This window comes from Rhopalosiphum padi, chromosome 2 (genome assembly GCF_020882245.1).
Source record: "Rhopalosiphum padi isolate XX-2018 chromosome 2, ASM2088224v1, whole genome shotgun sequence".
Lineage (NCBI taxonomy): Eukaryota > Metazoa > Arthropoda > Insecta > Hemiptera > Aphididae > Rhopalosiphum > Rhopalosiphum padi.
Window position 1 is genome coordinate 81,311,827 of NC_083598.1, and position 19,152 is coordinate 81,330,978.

The 19,152-nt window shown below is 29.3% G+C and overlaps 1 protein-coding gene across 1 annotated transcript; it reads right to left on the reverse strand.

Moving 5' to 3' along the window:
• Positions 1 to 2,182: 2,182 nt before the first annotated feature.
• LOC132919097 (nucleoside diphosphate kinase homolog 5-like) lies at positions 2,183 to 3,885 on the reverse strand (the record flags this gene model as incomplete). The annotated part of the gene is made up of 3 exons (XM_060980445.1): positions 2,183 to 2,346; positions 2,467 to 2,785; positions 3,571 to 3,885. Coding segments are annotated over 3 exons (798 nt in total), but the record flags the coding sequence as incomplete, so codon positions are not given.
• Between the last annotated feature and the right edge of the window lie 15,267 nt (positions 3,886 to 19,152).

The following is a 19,152-nucleotide window of genomic DNA, read 5'->3' on the forward strand; positions in this document are numbered from 1 at the left end:
TTTTTGAGTATAAATAAATTAAGATGATTTAATTATGCCAACTTTGTTGTTATTAGGGAGAGAGACTCATTTATTTGTAGATAATTCTACTCAAATGAATAAATCTTAAAAATTTAAAGAAGATATGTCAAATAAATTATATATCATTTTTTATTTTTTTTTTTTATATATTTATTTTAAATTATATAAATTTGATCTCATACATACATATTTTCAAAAATACTTATGTTGGATTTAAAATGACTTAATTAATATGATTGTATTGTAGATGTTGATTACACAGAATATACATTTATAAAATATTCAATCATTGTCATCAGCAGTATTTTTTAAGGTCAAGGGTGCTATCAAAGTACTAAATGTATAACAATAAATTATTATAAAGGGGAATGTCTTGTTCTCAATTGACTGTTATACCTTGATATATTACACAATTGAAATTTATTTTTTTTAATCTTTTTCTAACTAATAAATAATAATGTAAACGGTTATTTTAATTATATTTTATAACATTTTTAAGTGTCTGGTATTTTATGATTTTACATTGTTTGTTTTTAGATAATTATTTAATCTCTGTATGTACAATTTTAAAATTGTACTACATATTAGTCTTAAGTTTTTAATTCTTTTGTTATTTTTTTAAATTTAAATTTGAACCTTTGGGATTGGGGAATATACATCAAAATTGAAAATATTGTACTACCTATTAACATTTGGTACCCTGAAATATATTTTATTATATGACATGTTAAGTATATTAGGTGTGCATTTTATATGTAAATATCGATTTAAATTTATAGTTTAGGTATATTATGTTATTTCTGTTAAAATACATGTATTATTCAGTGGTGATCTCTTGATTTAGTTGTTGATTCAACACCGTAGTGCTAATAAGGCACTTATATTTTAGCTGTGTATAATTCAATGTAGGTATTAGTATATCAGTTTAATATATCAGAACTCAGAATAATCGGGATGTATCATTTATGACAGATAGTAATTTGAGAATAATTGGAAATAAATTATAGGCACGTACCTACATCTAGGTAATAATATTTAAAATGTTGTTGATAAGTTTATACGTTTTTTAAGTGTAAAACTAATTATTAAAATATTAGATAATTACTAAAAAAATATATTTGTATTAAGTTGGCTGTATAAATATTAATTTCAGACATTTAATGAAGAATTTTGTTATTTTTCGAAGGATTTAATGTTAGACGGTAAATTAAAATGTTGAGTTAAGTTTGCCTGTAATATTGTAGTAAATTCAATGAAGTACGGTCAGCCACCAGAATACAAAACTTACATGTAATGTGAGTATGTGACTAATAAAAAAATGTATGAAGTTTTAAGTATACTTTTAAAATTGTACCTATTGGTATTGTTGGGGTGCTGAGAGTTCCCCTCCCCAAGATTATGGATTGATGACTTAGCAAATAGGAACAGAAAGCTTGATTTAGTTTTATAATTTGACTAAATTTATATATATAAATATAAAATGTAATAAATTCCTCTCCCCTCCCAAAAAAAAAAATAAGTTCTAAATAGACTACTAACAATCATAAACATGCAATCTATTCCTATACAATAGTTGAACTTAAATAGAAAATTAAATATATTTTTACAGAAAATATTTTACATCAATTACATTTTACTTAGCCCTTAGTATCATTTAAAAATTTTAAATCAATAGTTTATAAAAAACCTTGATACGGACATGTCAAAATAAAAAAATAAAACATCGCGTATACCTATTGCCTATACATGATGCCGTGTTCCCGTTAAAAAAAACCAAAACATAATAATAAGTGGGATAGAAACTAACTCTATTTTATAATCACATTTTTTAATAAATCTAAAATTTGAAATCGATAAACAATCGTAATTTCTTTAACTCAGTTTACTTTAATTTTCAAAGGACGTATATATATCAGTGAATATTTTTTTAGATATAATCATTTCACAGCATATAGCATATGATAAAATTATTGCTCTTTTTCAAACCTCTACTTGACCACATGGTAGATTACACATAATAATATTATTGTATAAAAAATATTTTTTTTTAAATTGAAAGAGTGCGGATATCTTCTCATTTTCTTAATCATGTATATGTATAGCAACAATAAACGAATAAAATAATAATTTATTATAGAACCACATAATATAATAATACGTGTCATTTATTCTTGGTTAACAACCAATTTCCAAACCACCTCAACGGGTCTTGGGGTTGGATGTTGAACATTTCCGACAGACCTTCGGAAATCGTTGGCATCATGGCATCCTTTATGTACTGCACCACCTCGTCGTCTCCGCCATCCGTGGTCGAATCCACTTTGCCTTCAGTTAAACATAACCGTGTATAAGATAACGATTAAATAATAATAATAATATTAATAAAGAGTTGTAACGCGTGATTATGATAACGTGATGGAAGTCTGTGCGTAATATCTCGCGTACTGTTTGGGAAAAAGAATTTTATTTCTCGTTCGGCCTCGGCCGGAGAACCGCTGCCGTGGAACGCGTTGGCTACCGGGTCCGGTCCCTGCTCCGTTCCGTAAATGGCTCGCAGACTGACTGGAAACAAACGTTTAGCGCGAGAAACGGTCGCCGGTCCGATCAGCCTCAGCCATTCTTCGACGCAATTTCTTTTGGACAACACGTACACCACAATCGGGGCCCCGGACATGTGATCGACAAGCTTGGTGAAGTATGGAGCCAGCGCCTGTTCTTCGTAGAATTCCGCTGCCTGATCTCGGGACAAGCGTAACACTTCTTTCTGTAAAACGATACAGGTATTGTGCGGGGAATTTAAAATTACGATATCGTAACTGAGAATTATTATATTTACTGTACTATATTGATAGATTTAAACGAGAGACATTATGTAGGTATTATATAAAGTCATGTTTAGGAATTTTCCATTCGTGGCGGGCAATGAAATAAGAAAAAACTGCTCAATTATATATAGGTATAAAATATATGTTATAGTTTTAAAAACAATTTTTTCTGATAAAATTAATTTTATGTTAAAAAAAATGACAATTAAAAAATGTATTTATGGCTTATAGGAATATTATCATATGACAGCAGCATTTATGTTAATATAACGATCACATAATCAGTTATAGTAAAAAATAAGAATATTAATTGTTTGAAATAAGTCAATGAAAGGATTAAAAATTAAAAAAATTAGCCTTCCATCTCCAAAAGTCAGTTGTTCCCCAAAATACAGCCCTATACCCTGAACGTATATAACTCGCGTGGAGTGTCATCCGTGTATAGTTGTACGAAGAAAAAAATTATACTTTTGGCATTCATTTTATGTACTTATAGTTTATTTTATTTTTACAAGCATTTTATTAATACATGTTAAATTGTAAAATGATTAATGTTACGTAACCTATACTATAATTAAAAATTTATCATTGGTATTAGGTACTTATTACTTAAGTTCCAGCGCCCCAGCATGGGACTCAGAATTTGATACCTAAGGTAATTTCCCACTGAGCTCTTTCTCCTAAATACATCACCGTGTACTTGAAAAAAGAGCGTATCACAAACCGTTTTGATGATAAATCCATTTTGCGCCATTATACACTCCACCTTGTACATCAGCTGGGCGACTTCCGGTTTTATGATGGCCAACGTACATTGGAACTCCTGGTCTCCATCATCTTCGTCGTCGTTAAAAAATGGTACGTCAGAAAGTGAGACTGGAAGCTTTTCATAGCCTGAGACGCGACCGGACGCGCTTTTTCGCAGCTCTGCGGTTGTGGAGCAAACCGATAATGACGGGGACGACTGATCAAGTCCGGGCAGCGATCTCGTGCCCAGTGAATCGCTGCTGTCTTGAAACATATCCAACCCGTTGAGTTTTCGTTATTATAACGATTGAAAAATTTGGTCGTTAACGTTTAGCGTGATGGCGAATAAGTCATGGAATTGTTGATTGTTGACTGATCGCTATGCGATTATCTGGTCGTCCTTTTCAAATAAAACGCGTTTGAAATAAATAACAACAATATCGTCTACATTCGTGAATAATTTCAGATACGCATAAAATATCTAGTTATATCATATCGTGATATAAATAGTGTTTGAAATTTGGTCAATTTGGGGGAGCTGTAGCTCAGGTCTATACTGGATACATTTATGATTTTAAATTATCAGAAAACATCATTAGTTTTTGGGCGGCTATAGCAATTCTATGGGGATTAAGCCCCCAGCCCCCCTATATGTGCCTTTGTATGTTGGTATATAATATAAACGGAAGAAATCGTCACCGGTTGTATAGTGACTCATATTGCCGGATTTAAGGACTTAAAAATAAAGGTCTCGGTAAAACTCTTATGTTTTAGATGTATCTATGTATACTGATATATATATTATCGGTTGTCACGACGTTTATTTTCGACGAATTTATACAGGAATTGTATGCCCTGCTTTGTTGTTATAAAGCCAAGTTGTTACAAATTATTCATAAATAATATTATTGTAATATGTACTATGTAGGTAATTTAAATATTTTCGTCTGATGCTCGCACCTAGGTTTTTGCGGTCCTAGGTCGAGCCTAGGATCGTGCGCACACCTATGAATAATGATGTAATATGGTGACTTCGAAAACGAGGAATATAGTATATAATAATTAATAACTAATAATACAATGTAGTGGGTATATAGTCGCCCGTCATAGTTGAATTGCCTCGTGATGGAAAACGCCCAGAGCACAACTACGTTGCAATAATTAAACTCGTCCGTACACGGCAGAGGGCTCGGACGAGAGAGAGAGAGAAATAATAGGTTATACCATGTATTACGCACGTATAGAGAGATCGCCGAGTTTCCCAACAACCACCACCTATCAGTGTATATTATGCAAATTCTGTCGTAAATATGGAAATTATCGGGAATAATATGTGCAGCGCGCGCGAATATGTTCCATTAAAAATTGCGACGAGCAAAGTGAAATAATTGTTTTTGATATAGAGAGAGGAGCGTAGTCGCGTGTGCATACATTATATTATGTGCTAATAAAATCATACAGTACGACAACTCAGCGTACAGCGTATTAAAAATATAATTACTATAGGCTTATATATATATATATCATACGTTATATTATAGTATTGAGTGCGCGCGTATATAAAACATATTAATATTATGGACGTGTTTGGCCGCCGGTCATCGATCGATAATGCTCGCGACACCTATTTTGATTGCCTTTGACGCGAGTGCAGCGCATAATGAAATCATTTTCCATTATATTATGTTATGTACTGCTGCGCGACAGTTTGCCGTTATCAAATTTTCGGTATCCGCGATAAATATTAAACGCGAAATGTCCTACACCATTATACCTACCTACAATGTCCGTTGGACGAGGCACGACAAAGTGGTCCGTCAGTCTGGCACCATCACAAATGCTATATATTTTTAACACGGACTTTTTTAAAAAAAAAATTCAAAATTTGTAACCCAATAGTCTTTTACATTACATATTCAAAGGACAAAGAGTTTTAACTCATATAATATTAATTTTTACATTTTTCATTGTATTTTTTAAAATATAGATGCCTATTAAACAATGATTATTTAAGTCTCTCACCTCCCCCCCCCCAAAAAAAAAACCAATGTCTGTATAAACCAATGTGCTAATGCCAATAATCATCCTGGCACTTTGAATAAAGCAATTTTATTTTTATTTTTTTTAAAAATTATACCATACTCAATTATATTACCACCTAAAAAATATTGTAACCTCATAATAATAAAATCATTTTATTTGTGAGTTTTCTGAAGAACAAAATTAATAAAAATAGCGAAAACAAGTAAATTATTTTGTAGTTCAAAAAAAAAAAAAACAATAAATACTTATTAACATTTTTACTAAATGTTTATACTATCATATTAATTATACGATAACATTAAAAAAATAGTTATTTATTAACATGATGAATTTTCAATTTTGTTTTCTATAAATGTCGAAAAAAAATTCTTCGTTGGGTCAAAATTCTTAAAAATTTAATAACAAGATCCTACAAAAGTTTGTTTTTATATTTGTATAGAAATATTGGAAATACATAGGCACTTTAAGTTTTGAAAATAATTTAGTACAATAAGATTCTTCATAAGTATAGTATAGTTAAGAAACCATAAAATTTAAAAAAATGTATAAAGGCAATTATTTTTTATAGACATTTTAATAACCAATTTAGACGAAATTTTGTATTTAAACAATTAATAACGGATATGTTAATTATTTTGTTATAATTTAAAAATATTATTCGTGGAAACTTAAACTTTTACGTATTTTATATTATTATGAATCTTAATATACCTACTCAAATACGCTCAGAATCGGTTTTCGTACGTATACAATGATTTATCGTTGAACTCAAATTGAATACACCTATAATAGTAATCCACTCATCATTCGACAACCAATATACAGAAAAGCGATATTCACTTACCTATCTTTTATTTAAACGTCGATTAAAATGTTTCAAACATTGTTAAAACACATTCTAAATTTCCAACCCGGCATTTTATATTCAAACGTATAATATAACTATTTAAAAAGAATTACTTTTTTCATTTTTCAGTATAATGTTGTTTAATATAAAACCTATAAAAACACAATACAATATAATAGAAACGAATACTATAATATTATTATAAGTTATCTTCGCACGTGACTGTATGAAGAAGTAAATTAAAAAAGATAAACTCTCATAAAAAAATCTCTGTATTCATGGGTAACGATAATAACGATATTATTATAGGGGTGCTATTATTTGAAAAAATTATATCTAAAATATAACATATTTAATATTTATATACCTTCGGAACAATACCGTGGTTGGGGTTGAGAACGCCCCGTCGATATTAAAGTATTATGAATATTGACCGTGAAGTGTTTAGTGACCGGTCGTTTGTCACCGCAGTTCCGGTCATAGAAAAAAAATTATGGTTCCGGTATAAATACTGATCAGTGCGAACGTTGGTCGAAGGTCATAAAAGCCTTAAAGTATTCTCCGGCCCCCATCATTGATGACGTACTTTCCGGAGGCTTATCATCTTTCGGTCGGCAAGCTACGCCACCTCTCCCCAAGAGAAGGGGGTTAAACTTCGACATTTATGCTCAGAGAGTGCCGCGCGAGTTTGCATACCATCCGAATTGACCGCGCTCGTTGCGATATAATAACGCCCCAGGTCAGCAACAGACAGGACGCAAAACCTCGTTATTTTTTACGGATTCCGGACCAGATTTTACGATACGACCGTAAACCATTACGAACTGATTTGCCATATTGAAAAATCCCATTGAAAAGAAAAACCGACAAAAAAATAAATATGGGATGGGGGTGCGGATTATGAGATCATGCCGGCACGAGGTTTTCCGCTTTATTGTAATAATAATGTTTATATGTATCACTGATTTATTTATGGATGAAAATAACGACTTTAGAAAAAATAAAAATAACTACGGTTTATGGACAACATATTTTTTTATTGACCCAGCTCGACGTCCCGTTGAAATGTTTTTGCCTTGGAGTTCCGTTTCCGTACCGCAGTAGATGAGTATTCGAATATTTGTGTGTTACAAACCTTATATATTTTAATTATAGCTGTTCATAATAATATGATTGTTTACCACATTTGTGAGTGGAACAGGGCTAATTAAATATTTCTCAATTTTATTATTATCTTTATTATGGATTGTCACCAGGTGGTACTAAAATAATTAAAACCTGACAAAATGTATAGGTAGCTGATTATAATAATACATTAATACACACATTGCCAAACAAATAATTATCATTCTAGACCTCTTTAAACAACTTAGATAAGTATTGACAATTATTTATTTTTAAATAAATATTAACTTTTCTACTATATATTTCACTGTATTACAAAAAAACATTTATAAATTCATAATACAGTATATTAAATAACATCAAAAAATAAAAATAAACACTTCATGTAGATTTCAATTCATATAATTTTAAAATTATTTTTCTTATTTTACATACTTACCTAAAACCACAAAATTTTTAATTATAATTTATGTTATTTGAAATAGAAGAATCAGTTCGTTAACTGTTATTATAACTGTAACATACTCGTTGTAAAGTCATTTTTATTCACCACTTGTTTAAAAAAATATGTTTGCTTGTACTTGTATCTACTAGCAATTTAAATTAATATACAAGTTAGGAAAAGTCTCTTTTTGTATGATAGTTTTTGATACACAGCATAATGCCATTGATAATATTAGCTGTAATAATTATTAATAATCTAAAAGCTAAGAAATATGACTTGGTTTTTTTGGCGGGCGGGTGGGGAGGGTAGCCAATTTTGTGTCTGTATGTGCCACAGCACGAATATTGTTTTCCAAATAAATATACTTTATTAATCATAAATAGGTTACTCTACGTCTATATATAGACTATATATAGACTAGTAAACAGCAGTATCTAGTGTGTATAGGGTACTAGATACACATTTTGACCAACTTTGAAACAGACGTTTGGCACATAGGTACGTAACATATTGCATAATTTGTGTATTGTAGTGTAGGTGCTACGATTAAGTCTATTTTATGAATATAAATGACGCGCATCAAACGTTTGTAAAGTGTGTGAAGAACAAAATACGGATAAGCTCGTTCGAACTTATCAAACATTTTCCGGACAGCAAATTGTTACCGTAAAAGCCTATCGGGATTAATGCACATTAGTATATGTGTATACGTTTCCCCTCGCCATTTCTGCGCGCGTAATAAAATATTTAAAACGAGCGTCCTGTGTTTTATATCGCGCATATTCATATTCGGCTACATATATATATATATACATACAATATTATGTATACGTGGTACTGGTCGGTGTTGTTGTAGTGCTGACTGCTGCAGGATGTGGTGCACCCCGCATCGGAACGGTTTTATATTTTCTGATGAATAATATTCCCGCGACGTTCCGACACACAAAACGTATAATAGTATATAACTATAAAACGCAAAGCCGATTCAGGTGCATGTACGCGCGTATATTATATTGACGACCCGAGGAGCGTTTACTACCGGAATAGCATACGATAAAATAGTATATATACATATATTGGTTTACGTGTATTGTATGTGTATATATATATGTATACGTCGTTTAATCTACGGCTCGTAAAACTAGACGAGCGTCGGTCGCGCACTAATCGCGATTTACGGCATTTAATCGAAATCCGAAAAGGCCACCGCTGCAGTGGCATCGGACCTCCGGTGTGGACAGAGAGAGAGATAGAGAGTGAAAGAGAGTGAGAGAACGAGAGAGAGACGACGCCAATAACAGTAACAATAAACGCCACTGCGATCGACCCCGCGCGCGCGACACGGTACGTTTGTTTTAATTGTTTTGGCCGCAATGGAATTATAAACACGGCAAAGGCGTTACGGTACCGTTCCCTCTGCAAGTGTATAGTAGTTGTATCGGACATAGTATACGTATATATTATATTGAATAGTCGTGGGCGAAAATCGTATTATCATTATTATATTGTTATTATATAATACAGGGTGATTCACCAACCACGCTTATACTTTTATTTTTTCGTTTTAATGATGGATTTATTAAAATTCTGATTTTTGAAATTTTGAAATTAACGTATTATTTAAAATTTTTTGAGATCTTGAACTCTCGTTTTTACTGTAAATTATTTATTCGTTTTTTTTTTATAATATTTGTATGCAATTAATCAAAATTTTGAACGAGTAGTATTTCATTTATTAAAAAGTGAATATTAAAGATTAGTAAAAATAATTTTTAAAAAAAATTCAAAATAGTTGCAATATTTTATTTATTATTTATTACACACTTGTACTATTTTTTATAAATTATAATTTATAAATATAAATTACTATAGCCTTCATATTATTATAGGTCTAAATTTTTAGAAAAATTATTCGCTATATAATTTATTATATAAAAGAGTTGTCATTTGATAAGAGTTTGAATCTCCAAAAGAAGTATCTTTAAGTAGTTAAAAAAAATCTCAAGAATTCGACAATTTAGTTATTAAGTATATTTAAAAATTCTAAAAATTAGATTTTGATTAATTTAATTAGTATAGAAAAAAAATTAAGTTTGGTGAATATGTTTAATAAATTAACAGTATCTTATTTTTTATTGCGATAGAGTTTTTATTTTAAACAAAATTTGATACTTTACAATTCGTACATATATTTGAAATGTCACGCCACGCCAACAACGTTTGGTATTTTAATTTATTGAAATTAGTTCATAAAATTATAGTAATATTTAAATATTTTATTGGTGCTTTAATAAAAAAAGTATCACTGAAACAAAAAAATGTATTTCTTGTAATGGGATAATGACTAATGATGATACCTCTTAAAAATATTCACTGATATTGTGTAATAGATAAAAGTGTATAGTGAAAAACTAAAATTTAATAACAATAACAAATATTATGTATCTATGTCTAATTAAAAATATGCAGAATGGAGATCTTCTTCTCATTGAAAAATGGTTTGTTTAAAATATAGTCTCAATATTGTGATTTATTGTTAGTGAAGTGGTAGACTGAAAGAGAAATTTGGAAAGGAGTAAATAATAATAAATAAATTAACCCACGATGTAAGTCCTTAGATAGGTCGTAAATCGTAATCTTAATTGTATTAATGCATGATGTAAAGATTAACCTAAATCGTGTTCAAAGCTTTATTGACTCAACCTAATATGACAGATAAAAATGTATTGTGGTCGAATAAATCAAACAAGAAGTGAAAAAAAAAAAATAAAAAAAAATACTTAGTTTTATATATAATATATAATGACAGTGAATTTCCATCAAAATAATATCAACACGCAGAATGAAGTATCTATAATAAGTTGTGAAGAGAACATTTAAAACCATCTCACGGAATTGCGTTGGAGATAATAATATTTTATATTTACACGACTTATTTAAATGTTTAACGTATTAATATATTATGTTGTGTCGCGTTTTAAAAGAATCGCGTCGGAGTTTTACGGATGCAATTGTGAAATATGCACTCGACGATAACTGTAACGATAACTCTATACGGAATAATATACACGTTGTATCGTATTTTTCGAAATTCCATTTTGTTATTTCTATTTTATCATCGCGTACCTATGTCTTATGTATATATATATATATATACACACACACACAAACAACAATGGCTGTATAAAAATAATAATATATTTGTACGACACCGGAGTTACGTGGACCGGAACCGCAGAACCGAAATCTTTTTAAGCGTTTGCCTTTGTGAAAATAAAGAACCAACTCGTTTTTCCCTTTTAGTTTTTTGGCCCTCCGCTATCGGTGCGGTATCGGTGCAATATTGAATTTTTATTGCCGGAATCCATTAGCGATCCCTATTCATTCGCGTTGTTTTTTTGCACGAAATACGTAATATACTAACCCATAGCAGAGCAGTAATTCTTTACATAAAGAAAATCGTACGATATGCTAAACGACGAACGCTCGAGGGGCTGATTCCAATTTTTTCTTAAACGAAAAAAAAAAACAATGCAAATTTATGAAGCATAACAACAATATACATACGCGAAATCGCGTGTACGATTTGAGTGAATACGAATTTATTTCCATTCAAAATACACAACCGATATTTTCTGCGAGGTAATCGTTTTTGTTATTTTATTATTTAAGAGAAAAAATGTAAAATTCATTGGTCATTTTTCTGTTGGACTAATTTTCCGTGGCCATTGTTACCTTGATTCTTGGCTGTGCGCATTTACACGCATAAAGTTCAAAAGTTGTGTACTACGAATATAACTCTGTTGGTTTTTAATTTTATAACATACCTAATATGTTGTGTGTACAATAATTATGAGTATAATAATTAATTTTAAGCGTTTACAAAACGAAACCTATCATTTATTAATACCGCAGTATATTAAATATGATATTTACACCTATTTACGTAGCTTAATATGAAGTAATGACAATTTTAGAATTATTACTCCGTTTTCTATACAAAAACAGCAAAATATTATGCAATATACCCAATTGAACATATAATAGAACACAAAAATCATAAATACAGTTTGGAATCGTTTGTATCCGATGTATATGAGTACTGTACACGTATGAAAGTACGATAGTTGTAATCTGAAAATAAGGACGAAATATCTGTAGTCTTCAAATATTGTGTTATAATACTGCAGAATACCTATATATTATACTGTCAAAAGGCTTTTCATATGTCATAATTTGGCGACAATTCGTATGTAGACATACAGGAAAAAAATGTTTTGCCGGTGTATCGTTCGATGAGGGATTTTCTATTACCGTCGTTATGTCCGTCTTACGGTTGTATATCAAAGGGAAGAATGCGAACGACAAACGATCGGGAGGGTTTAAGGAGATTTGGCAGAGTCGTTGCATAAATAAGTATTACAGTGGCGACACTGTCCCGCGAATTGCCATAACAGTGCCGAATTACTCGGTTTCTTTCCGGAACGTTTGATACGGTTCCGAGGGCCAAGGCGATTCCATGTTGTATGCAAATGGTCCGTGGGTAGGGGCCGGGAGGGGACACTTAAAGAAAGAAAAATCCTTAAGCCCGTTATATTAGGCAAATCCGCGTTCGTTTGGCCGCCAGAACCGTATACACGAGTTTTATATTTTTTTATTATTTTTATTATTATTATTATTTATTCGCGTCTGTGCCCGTCGTATATGAGGTATTTAGGTGTTCTTTTATGGCTTTCGCGGCTTATATTCCCCGCGAAAAGTTATTCGTTTTGATTAAATTTTATTGTCCGCACAAGTCGTTTTGACCGATCCGAACGATAAAAACAACAACAACAGCAAATCCGCTCGTTATTATTACGATGCGCGTATATTTAGATGATATGTATGTTATATATTTGCATTCGTATAGTCCCCAGAGCGATCTGCTCTCTTCATTACCCCCGGCATCTTTTCCTCTCAGATTGAGCAGGCCATGGTTCATTTTTATAATTTGTTTTGTGCATCCCGTTACAATTCAATTAAAACTCGTACGGAGTGCATTCGTGGAGTGCATTCGCGTGCAGTTTATGTCATATAATTCGATTGCATATAATACGCGCGTCTGTGATCGCATAGTGCAACGTCCCCTCTCACTATACCGGGAACGGTTTTAATACGATTTAGATTGCGAATAGTGCATAGTCATCGGACTCGCTGCAGTTGTCCGATCAATAACCGTTGCAGTCTCATTCCTAGTCAGTCGTTGTCGTCGTCATAGCGATCATATAATAATAGCGTCGGTACGACATTATTTTGAAAATTGAAAACCATTAAGATTTGCATAAGAAACGAGAACGCGGGTGAATGTCGTTTCGATTTGTTCCCCGAAACGGTTGTTTTTACAAATTAGGACCGTTTGGCCACAGAAAGTTAGGGAGAGGGGGTGACCGTTATCGGCATAATACACGCCATGTTGCCATCGTCTTCCGAAAGCGAAAGTTTAATATTAATATTATGTACAAAAATCACAAATTGCTTCGCCCGAGATTGAGAAAACAATTCATGTTCCAAACGAACCTGTGTGACTCTGAATTGAAACGAACGGAAACACATTTGTTTTTATATTTTTTGGTCTTTACCATCCGTACGAAAGTTTCTATTCTATTATTCATATAATCGGCTTCATTATTTTGAATTTCGCTTCGAAATACTTGTAATGTAAACTTTACTAAGAAAATTACATTAACATTGTTGTCTGAGAATAAAAAGAAGAGTATAAACATGTAAATTGTTACTTATAGAATGCTTATTTTTCTGTTTCAAAAATTAGTTTGACGCCCCAAGACATAATATATTTACAACTATATAAAGCAGGTACGCGATAAATGATTTAAATGAATGTTCTATAATTTCGTCGCACGTACATGCACATCATAAATAATTGTTAAAATTATATGAAATGTGTAAATGCGAGGAGAAAAATCCAAGTGACTTTTGAAGTAAAATTATATGATCTGCACCCTTAATTTATTCCGAGGAGTATTCTCGCAAGAAAACTCAATTCATTATAGTACGAAAACGTGACCCTTACAACAATTTTATTTTAATAATCCGTTACACTTTTCCATTTCGATGTTTTACCCTCTTCGAATATGAATCTCTTAACGAGCGACTATTTGTTACTTTTAATTAGCGAGAGTTTCTTTTTATTAAATAAAAAAGAGTAATATAATAATCATCTGACTGTTTGTATCGACTGAGATTTTTTTTTTTTTTGTTCGAAAATTACACCGACCCGTGACATTCCAATTAATCGGATACGGTAATTCTTACTGAAGTTATACATATATTTTTTTTCATTTTTTCCACCCTTATAGTCTCATTAATTTTCCCCATTTATTTTGAAGATATTAACTCAATTCATCAGACCTGATGTCCGCCGTTCAGTCCCTATATTTTGACTCATATTTTCCACGTCACTTTGTTATAATTTTAAAATTCATTTTTACACTCCAAGACATTAGTTGTTACTTTCATTGTGCATAAACAAATTAAACAGTTTAAAGCAGATTATTAATAGTATAATATATACACCACTATTGGTTTTTAAATTTTATTTTATACGTTATAATAATAAAAATGTTAATAAATATACTATATCTACTCGTACAAAGTTATTCGATCTAGGACAAATGGACGTAAAAAAAAATATATGTATAATCAGTAAATAAAATGAATAAGCTATTTATATTTATTTTAATAAGTCAAAAATTAATATAAAATATTTAAATATTAAAATTAAAAATATATTTAAAACAAATGTTTTATTATAATAGGTACGTCAACAATTAAAATACAATAACATAAATGGTTATTTATATTAATTATATTTATTTTATTACGCAAAAACGTATATAATATATATATAAAAAAAATTATTTATTGTTTAAAATATAAAAAGTTTATGAATGTCAAACATTATAGTTATTTATAGGACTCGGATTTTAAAGCATAATAAATAACAAAAAAAGCATAAAATTGTTTAAAAAAAGCAAAAATGAAGCGTATTTAATTTTAAAAAAAGCAAAAAAAAGCACGACTAAAAATTAACACGAATTAGGTTATAATTTTATAAAACTGAATAAAAACTAAAATCTACAAACTATATGCAATAGTCGATAAGCTATCGACCCATAAGCTATCTGTAGATCGATAATCTATACATTTCAATCATTACATTTAATGACGTTTCGCACTAATGGTACGGTCTTCGCCATTATTGCGGGTTTTCACATTTCATATTAAGTAAATAAACACTTTTATATAATAATTTATTACGGGTTTTGACATTTCTTATAAATTATATGAACATTTTTTTAATTACTATAGCGTAACAAACAAATAAAAATTACACAGCTAGAATAACTGAAGAAAGCAATAAAAAAGCAAAAAAAGCATTTATATTAAAAAAAGCAAAAAAAAGCAAAAATAAATTCGTTTATTTCGAATCAGATTAACGTGAAACGAATTATGTATAAAAATTAGATTTTTATCTTAAATATATAAAAAGAAGCATTTGCTTTAAAATCCGAGCCCTAGTTATTTATATTAATTATATTACTTATCTTATGTAATAATATAAAAAAAATGATCAACATTTTATTTTAATGCAAAGAAATATTTTGAGCAATTCCGCGTAAAAATGATATTTTAGTTCTAGTGTCATACCTTTGAACAATTTTTAGGTTAGATTAATATATTTTGATGATGATCTATTATAATATTATTTATTTTCTTTATATATTTTTTTTACTTCCAATTGTCCCCACGTCCAAATGGAAAGTTATTACGTATTATTACAATGGATAAAATTGTTTTTAGAATTTGAATACTTTTGAACTTTATAAGGCATGTAGTGTTATTGTACCAAGGTATACCTAAAGTCGATTAAAATAAGCAAACTTAAATAAATAACTATAATTTATTATTATAAAATTAATTATTATAATACAACAATTAGTCTATGAACTAGTACGACAATATACGCTAAATAGTCGAGCATCTATTTAATAATAATTATAATTGTTAATTAAATAATTTAAATTTATATTTCATATAGGTATGGAAATTTTTAGCAACTTCAACAAAATAATAGTAGATAAATCACTCAATAGACCAATTCAAAGTTTTTTGTTATATTTTATGTTACTCAAAAGCCTTACTGTTTTTTCGAGACCATAAAAAATGTAATAAACATTATTCAGTATTGTGTGCCTGCTGCTTACTCTGGCACTCAGTTGGCCTAGTTTTATGCTTGTCCCCATGTACATGATCACCGGTGGTATTACACTAATTAAAAGTATTATTTTTTTATCCAATTTTTTTCTTTGGTTGTAAAAGGGAATTAAGTAGTGTAACCCTCTTCCCTACTGTTTTTATAACCAGAAGCTTTTAAATATTAATCCGGCGGTATTTACGTCAGTTGTCTGGCGATTTTACGACCACAACACAAGCGTATTAAGGACAAACAAAATTTGAGAAAAACCTTTGGTCTCGTAAAAAACTAATTTCGAAGAATCAAGACACATGAAAAACTTTTTTAACGACCCAAAATCTCAGTTCAAGAGTGAGAAGTTTTTTAATATATCTCATACGATAAATAATATTATATTATACTATAATAAAATCAAATACATAACAATAAAATTGTGTAACGTGACATCAATATATTATATTGTCGTTTAGCACAACGGTACATTTTATAAGAAAAATGTGATCGTTTTGGAATAGTAATTAGTAAATAATATATTATAGCTTAGTCAATATGTATTAATTTTTGGTTAATTAGTCGTATCGTTTCATATATTTATTACGCTATTTTTAATCTGATTATTACAAATACACATCATCGAATTATACAATCTGATAATGTTAATTCGAGCGAAATTATTGAACATCCCAGGATAGTTAATTATTGCGGTTACACAGGATGACTTGATTAGGTTTATATATTTTTTTCCATGGATTGTAATTGAATTTATTTAATTTTCTAGGATTATAAATTTAAAAAAAAAATGTCTTCATTTTATATATATGTTGCTACCTAATTATGCAAATATAACAAAAATTATGAAACAAATAATTATGTTGTATTTTAATTAAAACGCATTTTTTTAATTTTAACTTGTGCATATTGTATAGTGGTTTTATTTATTTTAAGTTTAAAATTGTTTCATCTTGTGTATATAACACATAATAATAAAACATGCGTGTATTTAATTAAAATAAAATAATTTATTAATCAACCACATTGTGATCGAGTGCCCAAACTACGCCGAGACACGAAGGATATTCACCAACGTAACATCACTTCAACTAAAATTGAATGAAGAAAATACTCAAGCAGTTTATATATTTTTCATGATAATTAAATTAAATTGAAAATTGTAAATAATTGAAAATAATGTAAATCCTTTTACTTTTTTTTATCTACAAACTTATTTATTTAAACTAAATTTAAACTAATAATCCTTATTGTTGAAGCCTCGGCAGCTAAAAAAAAATATTCATTTTCTAATGAAATTTTTTTAGAAAAAAAAAATGATTTTTAACAAAAATATGTAATATTTAATACAAATCGTATTATAATATATTTCTTTATAAAGAAAGCAAGTAGTGAGATTAAAATTACTAATACTGTTGCCATAAACATTTATAAATTCATAATTTATTAAAATAAGTAAATTAGCAATTATATTTACATTTTCCACTTTTATTTCTTACTTATATTTTTATTAATTTAAAATAAAACTCGTATGTTTATTTTAAGATGGGTAGTAGCCACCACAATGAAAAAAAAATACTATATATATATATTATATACTATTTATATCAGTTTATTATTTCTATCATGTTCACTAACAATGCGTTTAACAGTTTGATTTGTATTTACCTTAAATGGTGTAAGGACACGCAAGTCATTAGGGGTGAAACAATATTCCCACGATTTTATCCCTCGAGGCTACTTTTGAGAATACGCTAAAACTTCACGTATATTTTTTGGATGTTGAAAAAACTGATTAAAATTTATGTGTTTTATATTGCCAACACCTGTTTAGATATACGTTAATAATTATTATAGATTGGAATAAATATGGGGTTGAACGGCTCCGGGCTTTTTCCGGTGTGAATAAAGGGAACTATTAAGGATATCATAAATAATTAAATAACATTATTTCCGTGTCCTCTTAAATTCTAAGCTATCGTATGGTAAAATATTATCCTTTTTTTTTTTTTTGTTAAAAGAAGTTTTATGACATTAGGTACTAGTTTAATTGAGAATCGGAAAACACACCATATGTTGAAATGTCATTACTTTACTATCATTCGACATTTTAATTTTAATATATGTCCGAAATAACAGTAAGTATAACACAGTTTATTGGTAGTTGATACGTACCTAATTTAAAATGTATATAAAAAATTATACATAACTATTTATTACTCTAAATACATAAATGCATATTATAATGTCATAATCAAAATATATTAATGATATTATTGAATATAATATTGTTGACTTTAGAATCTCATCACCCTCCGTATTATATGAATAAGAAATAATATATTATAATATTTATTATTTACTGTAACTAAATCGATGTTTTATGATTTTGCGAGAAGAATAAATGTTTTCTTAGTACAAGGTTTTTCGCCTTAGTTCTATTCGATGTAAAATGTTTTTAATAGCACAAAAAATTATACGCGTATAGTATAAGTGGCAATAATCAACAACATTAGTGGTGTCATTTATATTGATAGGTATTTAATACATTTACAGCAAGATTTTTTAAGAGCATGTTATAATATATAAACTATTTAAAAACGAGCTATTATCATTAGTCAATATACGAGTTATTTAAAAAAAAAAAATATTCTTTACTTTTTAATAATAATTTATAACCTATTTAATGTTCTCAAACACGTGTACTGTGCAGTAATTAAAAAAAAAAACATCGGAGAGTTGGGTCCGTTCGTTTTATAATATTATTATTTATTAGTCATTATACATGGACGAGTACCTATATATTTTATTTGCTTGGCAATTAATATGATAAGTG